The sequence below is a fragment of the Neocloeon triangulifer genome, unplaced genomic scaffold (assembly GCF_031216515.1).
Source record: "Neocloeon triangulifer isolate White Clay Creek 2 clone unplaced genomic scaffold, ASM3121651v1 ptg000012l, whole genome shotgun sequence".
In the NCBI taxonomy this organism is placed as follows: Eukaryota; Metazoa; Arthropoda; class Insecta; order Ephemeroptera; family Baetidae; genus Neocloeon; species Neocloeon triangulifer.
Genome location: NW_026775554.1, coordinates 2,357,974 through 2,370,416, shown reverse-complemented (window position 1 = coordinate 2,370,416; position 12,443 = coordinate 2,357,974). Strand labels below are relative to the sequence as shown.

The window sequence follows — 12,443 nt, the reverse complement described above, 5'->3', positions numbered from 1 at the left end:
TTTTTTGAAGACCCCAAGTGTGAATTCTTTTCAACGTTGGAAGGTGGGTTCAGGCCGATAGCGCATTTGTTATCAGCGCAAGTATTTCCAACGTGATAAGCAGTAGCATTTCAACTGCAAAAACCAGAGATTAAAATACTCGATCAATGGTGCGTGAAGAGCCTGCCTGAATTATATCGGTCTTTGTGAGAGGAGAACACTAAATTCCAGGATGGATAATACAGCGACAAAAGTATTTATTCATTTTTTTCATAAACCATCATCTTTTAATTTAACGATTAAGCTTTGAAAATTTGTATATATCTTGAAGCCAAAAACCGCTTTATATTTTTATCAGCAGTCGTGTTGTTGCAAATTTTAGCACGTGACGGATTCAGCAGAATTGACTAATGGTCACGAAGCGGCCGACACAGAGAGCAGAACAAGCAAAGCCGAGGAAAATGGTATTTCAGAGACGCAGGACGAAACAACATTGCGTAACATTTTCTCCTAAAAATCACGATTATTTCATAAGATTATCAAATTTTGTGATGAAGGAAAACCTATTGCAAAGGAAGGAGCCATTCTCTCTCTGGCCGACAGAAACACCAATTTGAGCGCGGTACGGCGCTCGTGGAGCTCATTCACCTCAAACTTATCGTCTAGCTCGGTCGCAGAGAGTGTTCATGCCCACAGGCAGCAATTTTTGGAACGGAGGGCAAAGTTCAGCCAAGGCGCCTCCTCGGAGCAAACGCCGACCAAAAAGAAGTTTGAAATCGAGCTGAAGGCGCTGAAACTCGGCGAGCGAAGGAAATTTTTAGGCAAGATGAAAAATTGACCTGAATCTTAATGCTGAACATTTATTTGTAGAGGATGATGCGTCTTGGCAGCGACAGAGGAGCGAAAAGGAAGATGCGAAATCCCAACCCGTATATACGTTTAGAAGACAAGGAAGTGTGCGGGAAAAGGTGCAGAAGTACGCTGAATTAACTGCAGCTCAACAGACAAGTCCGCTCTTCCACTGTGCGGAACCTTTGGACGGGTCCGGGCCAAAGTCTGAAGAACCAAAACCTGACTCTGAATAAATAATGCATCTTCTTTACATTAACAATAATTTCTGCTTGATTTTATTTGCAGTTTTCATTCATTTCCAAGTGTAGTAACAAAGTCTTTTATAATGCCATTTCCTTTCTTTTTATGCTGAGACACAACAAGGTTGGGAAGGTATTGAGAGTAAATAATCCGAGTGGTTAAGATGATAACATTGACCAAACACTACATGTTATTTTAGGGCTTACCATGAGACTTACGCGCGATAGTTTGTGTTTGTCGATATTGTGTTAAAATGGGAAATAGCTGTTGCGTGTTTTTGAAGCACATTCGAGTTGGTTGTAAAAATAAGCTGGAGGAAAATTCTCTTAAAGTGGGAAATAATGGTTCTTTAAACAAATCCATACTTAAATAATATTATTCAGTTGCCAAAATTTCAACCCGTGCAAGTTTTTACAGCAACTTAAGTATTTCCCTCTAGCTAAATTACAACCTGGTGCCATCTCATCTCCGAAGTGAACAAAAAACATTTCAGCGGATGAAATGGCAAGTTGAAGTTCAGCGATTTTACAGAAATGGTTGACGGGGAGAGCTTTTCTATTGTATGCCTCTTCGCTTCATTTCTTTTAAGAGGACGTTGCCCATTTGGGCAGGACTCTTTGTAACCAGCACACCAGCCTGCGAATCACAAATATTTCCAATCACGCGGCGCAATAAAATCTCAAATTTGATCATTAAAGAGTAAATTAAAACTTAGGTTATAATTGATTGGAGTGCTTTGGGCATTGGCCAAAAATGAGAGGGCAGTGAAACTGTCACAATGCAGAGGCATTGCCTTCCAACATATTTCTGGCATCAACCACGCAAGCAATGTCTAATTAAAAAAAAATATAATTTTTCGGTCGGCAAGTAGTAGACTTTTGACGTCAGCCAACTTTATCAACCCAAGGACAAAATATAAAAAAGTAATTACCTTCTCAAGGGCATCAATCTTGTCTTGTGCACCACCCTTTCCACCGGAAATGATAGCACCTGCGTGTCCCATCCTGCGACCAGGAGGGGCCGTGAGTCCAGCAATGAAAGAAACGACAGGCTTTGCATTCGGACCCTATTGAAAAAGCAAATTATCTGGAAAATTAAAGCAAAAGCTCGCTTCTTACAGAGTTGTTCTTCATCAAATAATCTGCCGCGCTTTCCTCGGCAACACCACCAATTTCTCCAATAAGAACGATACCCTTAGTTTCAGGGTCGGCAAGGAACACTTCTAGGCAGTCGATGAAGTCGGTTCCGTTGAATGGATCGCCGCCAATTCCGACACACAAAGTCTGGCCGAGACCAACCTGGAAATTTGTTTTTGTAAAAACCACACATAAATTTTTTATTAAAAACCAACTTGGGTTGTTTGGTGCACAGCCTCATAGGTGAGGGTGCCTGACCTGGAAACAATTCCAATGCAACCCCTCTGATGAATGTGTCCAGGCATGATTCCAATTTTGCACTGAAAATAACGAAAATTGTTATCTGCAAAGAAACAGATGATAAAAAACATACTTGTTCAGGTGCAATGATGCCAGGGCAGTTGGGGCCGATGAGACGGCTTTTGCCTTGCCTGATCAACTTGTGCTTCACCCTGACCATATCTTGCTGGGGGATACCTTCTGTGATGCAGACGATTAGCGGAATTTCGGAGTCGATTGCTTCCTCGATCGCTTTCGCAGCTCCAGGTGGAGGAACATAAATTACGGTGGCATCAGCTCCAGTTGAGTCCTTGGCCTGATTAAAATGATTTAAAAATTAGCCAAAATATCACTTAGTTTTTACCTCTTTGACACTGTTGAAAACTGGCAAGTTGAGGTGCGTCTTTCCACCTTTGCCGGGCGAAACGCCGCCGACCATGTTGGTGCCATACTCGATTGCTTGCTGACTGTGGAAAGTTCCCTGCTTTCCAGTGAATCCTTGACAAATTACTTTGGTATTGGCATTGATCATAAGATTTGGCCTGGTTGCTGTGTAGTTGGTCCTGATGCAGGTCCAATGAGGCGCTGCAAAAAATATAGAGGAAAATAATAATTTAATTATTTGATTGGTTATGGACGAGATCTAATTAATACATAGGCCACTTATCAATAAACAGGTAAAACGGTAATAAAAATAATTATTTTTTGAGAAAAAAAGTGATGTTAAAGAATAAATAAAAATAAAAAATCTGTAAAACAAGAGCTATATTTGTAACAAGTGGTTAAAACTGCCAATTTAATTTCAAAGTTCATATGCATGTCTAGGATTCTTAAAATCCTTTTCAACTTAATGATACCTTATCTACGGCTACGCGTCTAGTAACTCTACAGAGGTTTAAGAAAAATTGCCCTTTTGACCTTGACATATGGTTGTTGTTGCCGAGTGCTTGATTAGATTAATTCTGTTGGCTTTTAATTACATCCCCACAGCGTATTGATTGTCGTATTATATAGATTTGGTTTTTATTGTGTGTATTTTTATCATAAACGATTAAATCAACAAGCTGTAAAAAAAATCAAAGCAAAGAGTCTTTAAAAAATTAAGAACACGGATCAAGTAAGGACAGGTTAAAAACTCGACAGTTGTTCGCAACGTTCCCAAATGAAATGCAGAAATTCCGTTTTTAATTTAAGAGGCAACTTCCTCAATGTCGAATGCAATATAATTGGTTTAAAGCACACGTGTAAAATTAACAAAAACCCTTACTTTTGTTTGAAAGCGACCGCAGTTGGCATTTAAAAAATCGAGATCTGAATTTTGGTTCTCTACGCTTAGGGTGCTTGTTTAGAACGCCTATGAAATGTAATTTTCACACATTTTTCTGCTTCAAAATCGTCCGATTGGATGATCTGAGGTAGCAGATAGTTTTCTTAATTTCTCTTAAGGGTAAAATTGAGCCACTAAGCCAAAATTAACACTTAATTTACCTGCTAAACGAGCAAGGAGCCGGATGGGGGCGGCCATGTTTGATCCACTTAAAAATCAAGAGACCGATCTGACCAATGGCAACGCAGATAGCATTCCGATCTTGCTCGATCGGGTGAACTTAAAAAAGCGCGGTAAAATCGTATATGGCAGAATTTAACCTATACAAGCAGCTAATAATATTTCAGTAATTTTGTTATTAAATTCTCGTTGATTTATAAAATAAAATGAATATTTCAATCTAAAGCAATAAAAGTTTCAAACTTTTAGAAATATTTCCGTTGAGTCAAGATTACATTTAATTTATTGGAATCAACAAAAGTCAAAAATTATTTCTCCGACACAAGCAATACTACCTCTCTGCTTTCTTTTTGTAGTAAAACTGTAGGAATTTTGCCGATTGCTTGCGTGAACTTGATTTCCATCTTTTCACTATCAGAAGAGTCCAATCCCAACTTTTCATACTCTGCGGTGACTTTCTTCTTCAATTTTTTCATAGACATGGTATTGCTCTTGCTTGATTTGAGAACTTTCAGAACTGCTTTTTTCCAGGGAAATTTGCCACCCTTGGTCAGCGACAATGGTTCTTCACAGACAGTTCCACTCTCATCAATGGGGGCTGTCAAGGCAAAGTAATTTAATCACACCAAAAAACTAAATATTTAATTTTATCTTACGAGACGATCCATTAAGCTTTGCACGTTTAGGCTCTTTGCTTTCTTCGTCACCAGTTGCAGCTCGTTTCTTGCCTTCCTTCTCACCGGTGTTCTCAATCTTCTTATATTCTTCTTCTAATTCTTTCCACATCAAATCAACGTGATGTGATTCCGGAACGTTCTTCTTTACAAATTTCTGGAATAAAATTTAAATAAAGAATAAGCTTTACAGTAAATAAATGGCTTTATACCTTAAAAGCGGTCTTTGTTTCGGTAGGTACGTCCATTTTGCTAAGCAACTTGAAGAATGGAGCAAATTCGCTTCCCCCCTTGGCCAGTCTCTTGATGGCCTTTTTCCATAATCCATCTTTGCTGTTACCTTTTGGAGCCTCAGCACTGCTCGTTTCAACTTTAAGTTGGGGAGTCTCGTTAATGTTTTTACTGTTGCCGTTCACAGCTGGCCGCAGTTGGTTTTTCCTCTCTTTTTCTAGCTCTGCGAACAGCAACATCCATACCTGCGAGGCTGTTCTTTGATCTCTCAAATGCGATGGACCGGTGGAAATAAAATTCTGTAATTTGAAGTAGTTTAATTTAATTTTAGATATTAAAATGTACCAAAGATATCATCATGTTGAAAAAAAAATTGAATTAAAAATCCTGCACTATTTTCAAATATCTGCAGTTTGTAAATGTTTGAAATTAATAGACAATCAGAACCAAATAATTACCATGAAAGGTTTTTCTTTGTTTGGAACAGTTTCTTTTCCATCCAGGAAGCTTAGCATGTCTTGCACGTATCTCGATCTGTTTGGGTCTTTTCTGTTGGCCACCTCAGATATCAACCTAACCCAATTTCCTCGCTTGTCTAGTTTGTTTGTAGTGGCAACTTTCTGAGTGAAATTTCCACCCGAGTACTTCTCCTGCTCAGAAATGCATTTGTTGTGTTGGACATAACTCTTCGAGCTAGAAATTAAATTACATTCATAAAGGGAAAAGTTCATAAATAAATAAGATAGCATTACTCAAAATCTCGATGGCAGTCCATGCAAGAGACACTGCATCCTTTGCATCTGAACTTGGTAAGATGCTGGTCTACTTGGTTTTTCTTCAGACTGTCTCCGCAGTTGTTGCAAATGAAATAAACCATCTTTGATGCAAAACGACAAAAGTTTTCGTGGATTCAGTCTAAGAACTCTAGCACTCAAGGAGAAAGTTTGTGTTTAATTCAGATAGGTTTGTTAATTATTTGCAAAAAGTTAATAAATGCAAAAAATTAAATTTCACGTGGTTTCCAAGATGCCATGTGCATGTGTTATGACTTGGTGGGCGGGACGCAGGCAAAAACCTCAACATTATTTGACAAAATGAAACAGGTGGCTCCATCTGCCAACGTTTATGAGTATATAGCAAAGTAATAAAAAATCAAGGAACCAAACTTCAGCACGAGTGGCAAAGATTCCAAGGTTTCAAAGTTCGAGGCGGCATCAAGTATTTTTTTTTTTTTTAAGTGAATAGACTAAATAGAGACATTTTTAAAATTAATAGATTTTAAAATGATAAAACTGGTATAATCAAACATTAATTTATTTTTCTTTTCTTTTTTAATATAGACCAAAACAGACCAAAAGCGACTTCTTCTTGATATAAAAAAATCTTTGAATTTAATTTCAAGTATTATTATAATAATATATATTAATAATAATTTAACGCAAAGTCGCAATTGAAAAATAAAATGTAAATCCTAAAATCTCTGACCAAACTGGTTCTGCGATTGTTGGCCCTGGAACATGACGTTTTGCCCAGACTGTCCACCTCCTTGCTGATTCTGCTGTTGTTGGGACATGTGATGGAATTCTGGTTGCTGACCACCTCCTCCGCCGCCACCTCCACCCTGCTGTTGGTTTTGCGGAGGAGCAAGACGGACCCGCTTTGCTTGGTTGCTATGATTGATGGATTCACCTCCCTGCTGCAATGTTAAGGAAATGTTCAATTAAAAAGTTCTCAACATGATATGTTCAACACAATTCAGTAGGAAATGGTTGACCTGGTTGCAACTCACGCTGGCTGCAGGGTTCTGTCTAGACATTTTGTTCGCGTCGCCCTTGTCATCTTGATCATCATCCGTCAGGAATTCCCTCTTTGGATATGGTATCGAACAGCCAGCAAAGACACTAAAATTAAACTAATTAATTTGAGACCAATATATTAATAAACAAACTTATTCTGTTCGCAAACACAACACCCAATAACAATAAAATCACTTTTCTCTGAAATACTATAATTAAAACTTACTCCTGCGTAGGCAAGGGGTCTTCTGAGAAGTAAACGTCTTGCATGGCTTGCTCGGAAGTGATTCTTTTAGTTGGATCCATCAACAGCAATTTTTGTAGCTATTTAAATACTGTTTAATATAATTTTTCAAAATATTTAAACCTCTTACCAAATGAAATGCCCTGCTGTCCGGCTTTATTTTGTGCCTCTCCATGTATTTAACCAACGAGCAATTTTGATAGCTACAAAAATCAAATTATTGGTAAATATTCTAGATCAGATGAAATTGAATTACCTCGATCGTTTGAAATCTTTCAAAAGCGTAGGGTGCTCTGGCATTTTCCGAATATCCTCCCATTCTTTTTCGTGCGGGAACCCCATGACGTTGAAAATTCTGAAGAATAATAATTGTCTTGTTAATGGACTTTTGAAGTAATTTATGTACCTGTCAAGTTGATCGTGGTGGTAAGGGTTTGACGTCTTTATGTCCTCTTGGCGACAGTGGAAAATAGGTTCAGAGGTTAAGAGCTCGGCAAAAATACACCCGATGGCCCAAATGTCTAGAAAATCAATAATAATAATAATCGGTGATACAAATTTTAATTTCTTCCTTACCGATTGCTTTTGTATAATGTCTTGCTCCTAAAAGCAATTCTGGGGCCCTGTACCAAAAGGTAACCACCACAGGGTCAAGATCAGCAAGAGGTTTTAGCGGTGCGTTGAAAAGTCTAGCAAATCCCATATCGGCAATTTTCACGCGACCTCTCTCAGATCCCTCTCCCATAACCAAGATATTTGCTGGTTTCTGTAATTAAAAAACAAATCTTATTTCCTCTTTGAAAAAATTATCTTTGAGCTAACCAGATCTCTGTGCAGGACCCAGTTTGTGTGCAAGTAGTGAATTCCGTCTAAGATCTGGTACAGCAGAGATTTAACCATTCCCTTCGGAACCATAACTGGTTTTTTGTTAGCTTTTGCTGCGCGATGGAATTTGATGATGTGCTATTAATCAAAGGAGGTAATGAATGGATTATTTTCTATAAAATTTTATACCCAGAGGTCGTGCTCAGCATAATCGAATAATAACCACACTTTCCTGTCGTTGTGTGAAAGGAAGACTCGAATTAAATTGATCACATTCAAATGCTTCAACTCTCTCAGCAACTGCAGCATAAAATGACATACATAATGAAGTTTGCATTTTCATGGTGCATATATATAATTTTTGAAGCATACCGCTATTTCTCTGCAAGCCGACATGGACAGACCGGTACCCTCAATTTGCTTGAGTGCATAATCTCGACTGTCTGAGCTGCAAAATTTATATTTCAAACATGCGCGAATTATGAATAGTATTTTATATTTATTATTTATACCAATCTTTCCTCCTTGCTTTGTAGACATGACCATAGGTACCTCTGCCCACCTTACAGCCTTCATAATCAAATAAGTCCTCAACTTTGGCTCGCTCATTAGCAGTCTTGACTTTGAAGTCGTAATCCATTGGATGCGATTAAACTTTGGAAACTGTGAAGCTAATTAATACCTTTTAAAATTATAAGAAACCAATAATAATATTTCATACGTTATTTGTTTTAATCAACGAGAAAAGTATCAGTCGCTGATTTTCGGGACTTGTTTTGTTCTTATTCCTCGTTGTAAACAAATGGTGTTAATGGTGCGGCAATCGTGTGCAGATAGTGCTAAAGTGCCTAAAGTGCTAAATGCACAAATCAGCCTGCAAAAACTTCCTATTTTCACGAAACGCAGACTGCGAGCTCTTGCGGCCGACGGTGGAAGTTCTGTTGATGGCTTTGGAAGTGGGAGTGGGGCTTCTTGCTGGGGGATTCGGATAAAAGGGAGTGCAACCATGAAGATGGCTGATGGAGTCACTATGCTGCGAAGAAACCGTCCGGGAACGAAGGCCAAGGTAGACTCTGATTAACAACCTGAAGCCCTTAAAATAATGACATTCTTTTCGAAGGACTTTTGTCGCTGGCCCGATGAACCTTTCGAGGAGATGGACAGCACCCTCGTCGTGCAACAGTTCATACAGCAGCAGATTTGTCACGATCCCATGAATGTTGCCCAGATTTTGACTCCTCCAGAGGGCCAGGACGAAGGCGTGTGGAAGTATGAACACCTTAGGTAAGCGTTCGGCAAACAGTTTGCTCTGTAAGCCAATTAGTTTGTCCTTTTACCAATTCGTACGTACATGTAAATAAGACGTAAGCATATTATAACATAACTAAATTATTTTTAAAATTTCTCGGTAAATATCAAAGTTAAGTCAAAATTGTTTATTAAAATTTACTCTATATTTTAAATTAAAAAAAAATAATTTTTTTTTTATTTTAGGCAATTTTGTTTGGAATTAAACGGATTGGCTGTGCGACTTCAAGCCGAGTGTCACCCTGAAACCTGCACACAAATGACGGCAACAGAGCAATGGATCTTTCTTTGTGCTGCTCACAAAACACCTAAAGAGTGTCCTGCCATAGACTATACTAGGCACACACTGGACGGGGCAGCTTGCTTGTTGAACAGCAACAAATACTTCCCCAGCAGGCTAGTGACCTTTAAAGCAACCCTTAAAAATTTAATTTTGTTTTGATCCTTTCAGGGTGAGCATTAAGGACTCGTCTGTTGCCAAGCTTGGCTCCGTTTGCCGAAGAGTTTATCGAATTTTTTCTCACGCTTACTTCCATCACAGAGCAATATTTGACGAGTTTGAAGTGAGCTTTTTGTTATTGGATTTTATAATAGTTTAATTAATTGTATTTTTGCCTCAGAACACTACGTATCTCTGTAGAAGATTCACATCGTTTGTCATAAAGTACAACTTGATGTCTCGAGACAACTTAATTGTGCCAATATTGGAAGACGAAGCAGCTCTGCAGACCGAATCGGAAGCTTAAAGTAACCTCAAATCTCCCCAGTCATTCCAACCGAGATGGCACTGGAGGTCCAACCTAGCCTCTCTTCCGCTGAAGGAGACACTTCATTTTCTTCTGTTATTTGATTACGAGCTTAATGTCGATCCCATTTTTTTTAATTAGAAAGGCTCAAGTACCAAGATGCAGCCAATCAATTTAGCCATCTACTCTAGTTTCAATGAATTGTGTAAATAGGACAAGAATGTTAAGTGTGCATTAAGCTACAAAAGCTGATAATTTCTTTTTAAACTCGAACTAAAATACTAGCCTCTTACACTGTTTTTAAACAATACTAAGTTATATTAATTGCAAACTGCGTATTTATGTCTTCATTTAAAAAGTAAAGATTCATCAAATACACCAAAATACACAAATGAACTTTGCAAAAACTATCAATTTTTCTATATTGATAATTTGATTTGACTTATGTATAAAAAAAAAAATTATAATTTGTTTAGTTTTCATTTAATGCTTTGCCTGTGGCACTTTTTTTTTTAATTGGCCACACTTTTGGCAAGGGTCAACCGATTTGAATGAAATTTGGCAGGTCGGTTGCTCTTAGGGTGTAAACAAATAGTTTAGAAGGATTTTTGAAAATTCTCTAAATTGCCTATTTTACAGGGGCTCAAAGTTGCTGATTTTGAAAAATGGCGTTTTCAAAAATCGAAAATATCTCAGCTCCTGTTGCAGATAGCGCATAAGTTTATATAAGCAAAATTGTAGGTAATTAGACGCCCTACAACTTTGCTATAGTGACCAAGGTCGTAGGTCAAACCTGAAGGTCATTTATTTTTAGCTCATTTTTTTCAGGCTCTACCAAAGTACCAAGGCAATAAATTTTTTTGATTCCAAAATAGCCAAAAGTTGCTCCAGTTAGTAATAAACATCATATAAAAATTTGGTGATACTTATTTTTTTCGTTTTTGAGATATTCCGGATCAAAGGGCAAAAAACGTGGTTTTCCGAGCGTTTTTTGTGCACAATTTATTTTAAACCTCCATAACTTTTTTCCTGTTAGAGTTAGGATTAAATGTATTATGACAAAAAATAATTGCCTTTAATTTTTCTTCCAGATCATGTATCACACATGGTGATCAGGTCACAAAAGGGCATTGACCCCATGGTGACCTGTGACCTTTTTGAATTTTTTTACGTGTGTGACACATGGATGGAAAGAGGATGTCAGCAGGAGCATTTTAATACCCGGATTTTTGTTCTAGCATCATTACAAGTGAAGTTATCATAGATTTTGTGCAGCAAAAGATAGAATCGGATGAATAAATTATTTAAAAATAGATGTAACTTCACATCTATTGATGCTAGAACAAAAATCCGAGTACCAAAATGCTCCTGCTGACATCCTCTTTCCATCCATGTGTCACACACGTAAAAAAATTCAAAAAGGTCACAGGTCACCATGGGGTCAATGCCCTTTTGTGACCTGATCACCATGTGTGATACATGATCTGGAAGAAAAATTAAAGGCAATTATTTTTTGTCATAATACATTTAATCCTAACTCTAACAGGAAAAAAGTTATGGAGGTTTAAAATAAATTGTGCACAAAAAACGCTCGGAAAACCACGTTTTTTGCCCTTTGATCCGGAATATCTCAAAAACGACAAAAATAAGTATCACCAAATTTTTATATGATGTTTATTACTAACTGGAGCAACTTTTGGCTATTTTGGAATCAAAAAAATTTATTGCCTTGGTACTTTGGTAGAGCCTGAAAAAAATGAGCTAAAAATAAATGACCTTCAGGTTTGACCTACGACCTTGGTCACTATAGCAAAGTTGTAGGGCGTCTAATTACCTACAATTTTGCTTTATAAACTTATGCGCTATCTGCAACAGGAGCTGAGATATTTTCGATTTTTGAAAACGCCATTTTTCAAAATCAGCAACTTTGAGCCCCTGTAAAATAGGCAATTTTGAGAATTTTCAAAAATCCTTCTAAACTATTTGTTTACACCCTAAGAGCAACCGACCTGCCAAATTTCATTCAAATCGGTTGACCCTTGCCAAAAGTGTGGCCGATTAAAAAAAAAAGTGCCCTGTAAATATCGACAATGGTTTATAAAGACAGGAGATTCAAGATTTTGAAGAGTTGGGAAATAAATTTTCTGCATTTTTCAAACTTAGTCTCAGTAGCTCAACAACTTGATGAATAACTTCTGAACTATTGTGTAATCCCGCATTGATCTGTTTTATTGCACACCCATTATTATGCTAATATTATGTGTTGCAAAATGTAATATAGCTTATTGCTATTGTAATTTTTTTGTTTTACTCAAATAATGTAACATTATTTCTTTCTCCAACATCAATTCAATTGAGTGTGTATAGTCATTAAATTGAATTATATTAAAAAAATCCAGCTTATTGCAGGTCTCTTCTAGTTTTAATTAACAGTTTGTTAATTTTAAATGTTTCCTTGTTTCATGTCATAAGTACAACGTATAAAAGTTACTCAAGCTACTGAATTTAAACAAGATTGGTTTCTAAAATCATTAAATAGTTGAAAAATTTTCTTTAATTTTCAAATTTTCACGCACAAAATTAGCATAACATATGTTTGCTACCAATCCGCAAGATTTTGTAATGA

At 37.2% G+C, this 12,443-nt stretch overlaps 5 protein-coding genes across 8 annotated transcripts; 2 read left to right on the top strand and 3 right to left on the bottom strand.

The window, feature by feature from the left end:
* Positions 1–32: 32 nt before the first annotated feature.
* Positions 33–1,093, top strand: LOC132198388 (uncharacterized). Its single transcript, XM_059622402.1, has 4 exons — positions 33–232; positions 362–476; positions 537–800; positions 850–1,093. Exons 1-4 carry the CDS (start codon positions 212–214, stop codon positions 1,062–1,064), a joined length of 615 nt encoding a protein of 204 aa, XP_059478385.1. The 5' UTR covers positions 33–211; the 3' UTR covers positions 1,065–1,093.
* Positions 1,075–4,076, bottom strand: LOC132198386 (succinate--CoA ligase [ADP/GDP-forming] subunit alpha, mitochondrial). Its single transcript, XM_059622400.1, has 7 exons — positions 3,975–4,076; positions 2,851–3,071; positions 2,581–2,802; positions 2,423–2,527; positions 2,190–2,369; positions 2,003–2,137; positions 1,075–1,707 (listed from the first exon to the last, which is right to left on the bottom strand). Exons 1-7 carry the CDS (start codon positions 4,009–4,011, stop codon positions 1,627–1,629), a joined length of 981 nt encoding a protein of 326 aa, XP_059478383.1. The 5' UTR covers positions 4,012–4,076; the 3' UTR covers positions 1,075–1,626.
* Positions 4,077–4,247: 171 nt separating this feature from the next.
* Positions 4,248–5,964, bottom strand: LOC132198385 (uncharacterized protein C16C10.8). The gene is made up of 5 exons (XM_059622399.1): positions 5,651–5,964; positions 5,357–5,591; positions 4,880–5,197; positions 4,650–4,824; positions 4,248–4,591 (listed from the first exon to the last, which is right to left on the bottom strand). The coding sequence occupies exons 1-5, from the start codon at positions 5,773–5,775 to the stop codon at positions 4,302–4,304; spliced, it is 1,143 nt and encodes a 380-aa protein (XP_059478382.1). The 5' UTR covers positions 5,776–5,964; the 3' UTR covers positions 4,248–4,301.
* Positions 5,965–6,260: 296 nt separating this feature from the next.
* On the bottom strand, positions 6,261–8,646 carry LOC132198384 (cyclin-dependent kinase 8). 4 transcript variants are annotated; one of them, XM_059622394.1, is made up of 12 exons: positions 8,485–8,646; positions 8,276–8,434; positions 8,136–8,211; positions 7,953–8,063; positions 7,761–7,901; positions 7,515–7,704; positions 7,345–7,459; positions 7,195–7,293; positions 7,069–7,141; positions 6,921–7,018; positions 6,673–6,799; positions 6,261–6,594 (listed from the first exon to the last, which is right to left on the bottom strand). In XM_059622394.1, exons 2-12 carry the CDS (start codon positions 8,401–8,403, stop codon positions 6,370–6,372), a joined length of 1,383 nt encoding a protein of 460 aa, XP_059478377.1. In that variant the 5' UTR covers positions 8,404–8,434; positions 8,485–8,646; the 3' UTR covers positions 6,261–6,369. The 4 variants fall into 4 exon arrangements, with proteins under 4 accessions (XP_059478377.1, XP_059478379.1, XP_059478380.1 ...); XM_059622396.1 differs by having other exon boundaries at positions 6,261–6,591; XM_059622397.1 differs by having other exon boundaries at positions 6,688–6,799.
* Positions 8,647–8,675: 29 nt separating this feature from the next.
* LOC132198387 (MOB kinase activator-like 4) lies at positions 8,676–12,225 on the top strand. Its single transcript, XM_059622401.1, has 5 exons — positions 8,676–8,829; positions 8,884–9,047; positions 9,258–9,467; positions 9,523–9,634; positions 9,692–12,225. The coding sequence occupies exons 1-5, from the start codon at positions 8,770–8,772 to the stop codon at positions 9,815–9,817; spliced, it is 672 nt and encodes a 223-aa protein (XP_059478384.1). The 5' UTR covers positions 8,676–8,769; the 3' UTR covers positions 9,818–12,225.
* The last annotated feature ends 218 nt before the right edge of the window (positions 12,226–12,443 follow it).

Coding starts and splice junctions, on each gene's coding strand:
- LOC132198384 (XM_059622394.1), bottom strand. CDS start 8,403: ATGGATTACGACTTCAAAGTCAAGACTGCTAATGAGCGAGCCAAAGTT. Junction 7,142..7,194: donor AAAGATTTCAAACGATCGAG/GTAATTCAATTT, acceptor TGATTTTTGTAG/CTATCAAAATTGCTCGTTGG. Junction 6,800..6,920: donor GACCCCTTGCCTACGCAGGA/GTAAGTTTTAAT, acceptor GTTTAATTTTAG/TGTCTTTGCTGGCTGTTCGA.
- LOC132198387 (XM_059622401.1), top strand. CDS start 8,770: ATGAAGATGGCTGATGGAGTCACTATGCTGCGAAGAAACCGTCCGGGA. Junction 9,468..9,522: donor AACAAATACTTCCCCAGCAG/GCTAGTGACCTT, acceptor TGATCCTTTCAG/GGTGAGCATTAAGGACTCGT. Junction 9,635..9,691: donor CAATATTTGACGAGTTTGAA/GTGAGCTTTTTG, acceptor TTTTTGCCTCAG/AACACTACGTATCTCTGTAG.
- LOC132198385 (XM_059622399.1), bottom strand. CDS start 5,775: ATGGTTTATTTCATTTGCAACAACTGCGGAGACAGTCTGAAGAAAAAC. Junction 5,592..5,650: donor GACTGCCATCGAGATTTTGA/GTAATGCTATCT, acceptor TTTAATTTCTAG/CTCGAAGAGTTATGTCCAAC. Junction 4,592..4,649: donor AAAGCTTAATGGATCGTCTC/GTAAGATAAAAT, acceptor TTGCCTTGACAG/CCCCCATTGATGAGAGTGGA.
- LOC132198388 (XM_059622402.1), top strand. CDS start 212: ATGGATAATACAGCGACAAAA. Junction 477..536: donor GCAGGACGAAACAACATTGC/GTAACATTTTCT, acceptor TTTGTGATGAAG/GAAAACCTATTGCAAAGGAA. Junction 801..849: donor CGAGCGAAGGAAATTTTTAG/GCAAGATGAAAA, acceptor ATTTATTTGTAG/AGGATGATGCGTCTTGGCAG.
- LOC132198386 (XM_059622400.1), bottom strand. CDS start 4,011: ATGGCCGCCCCCATCCGGCTCCTTGCTCGTTTAGCAG. Junction 2,528..2,580: donor GCATCATTGCACCTGAACAA/GTATGTTTTTTA, acceptor CGTTATTTTCAG/TGCAAAATTGGAATCATGCC. Junction 1,708..2,002: donor AGATTGATGCCCTTGAGAAG/GTAATTACTTTT, acceptor TGTGATTCGCAG/GCTGGTGTGCTGGTTACAAA.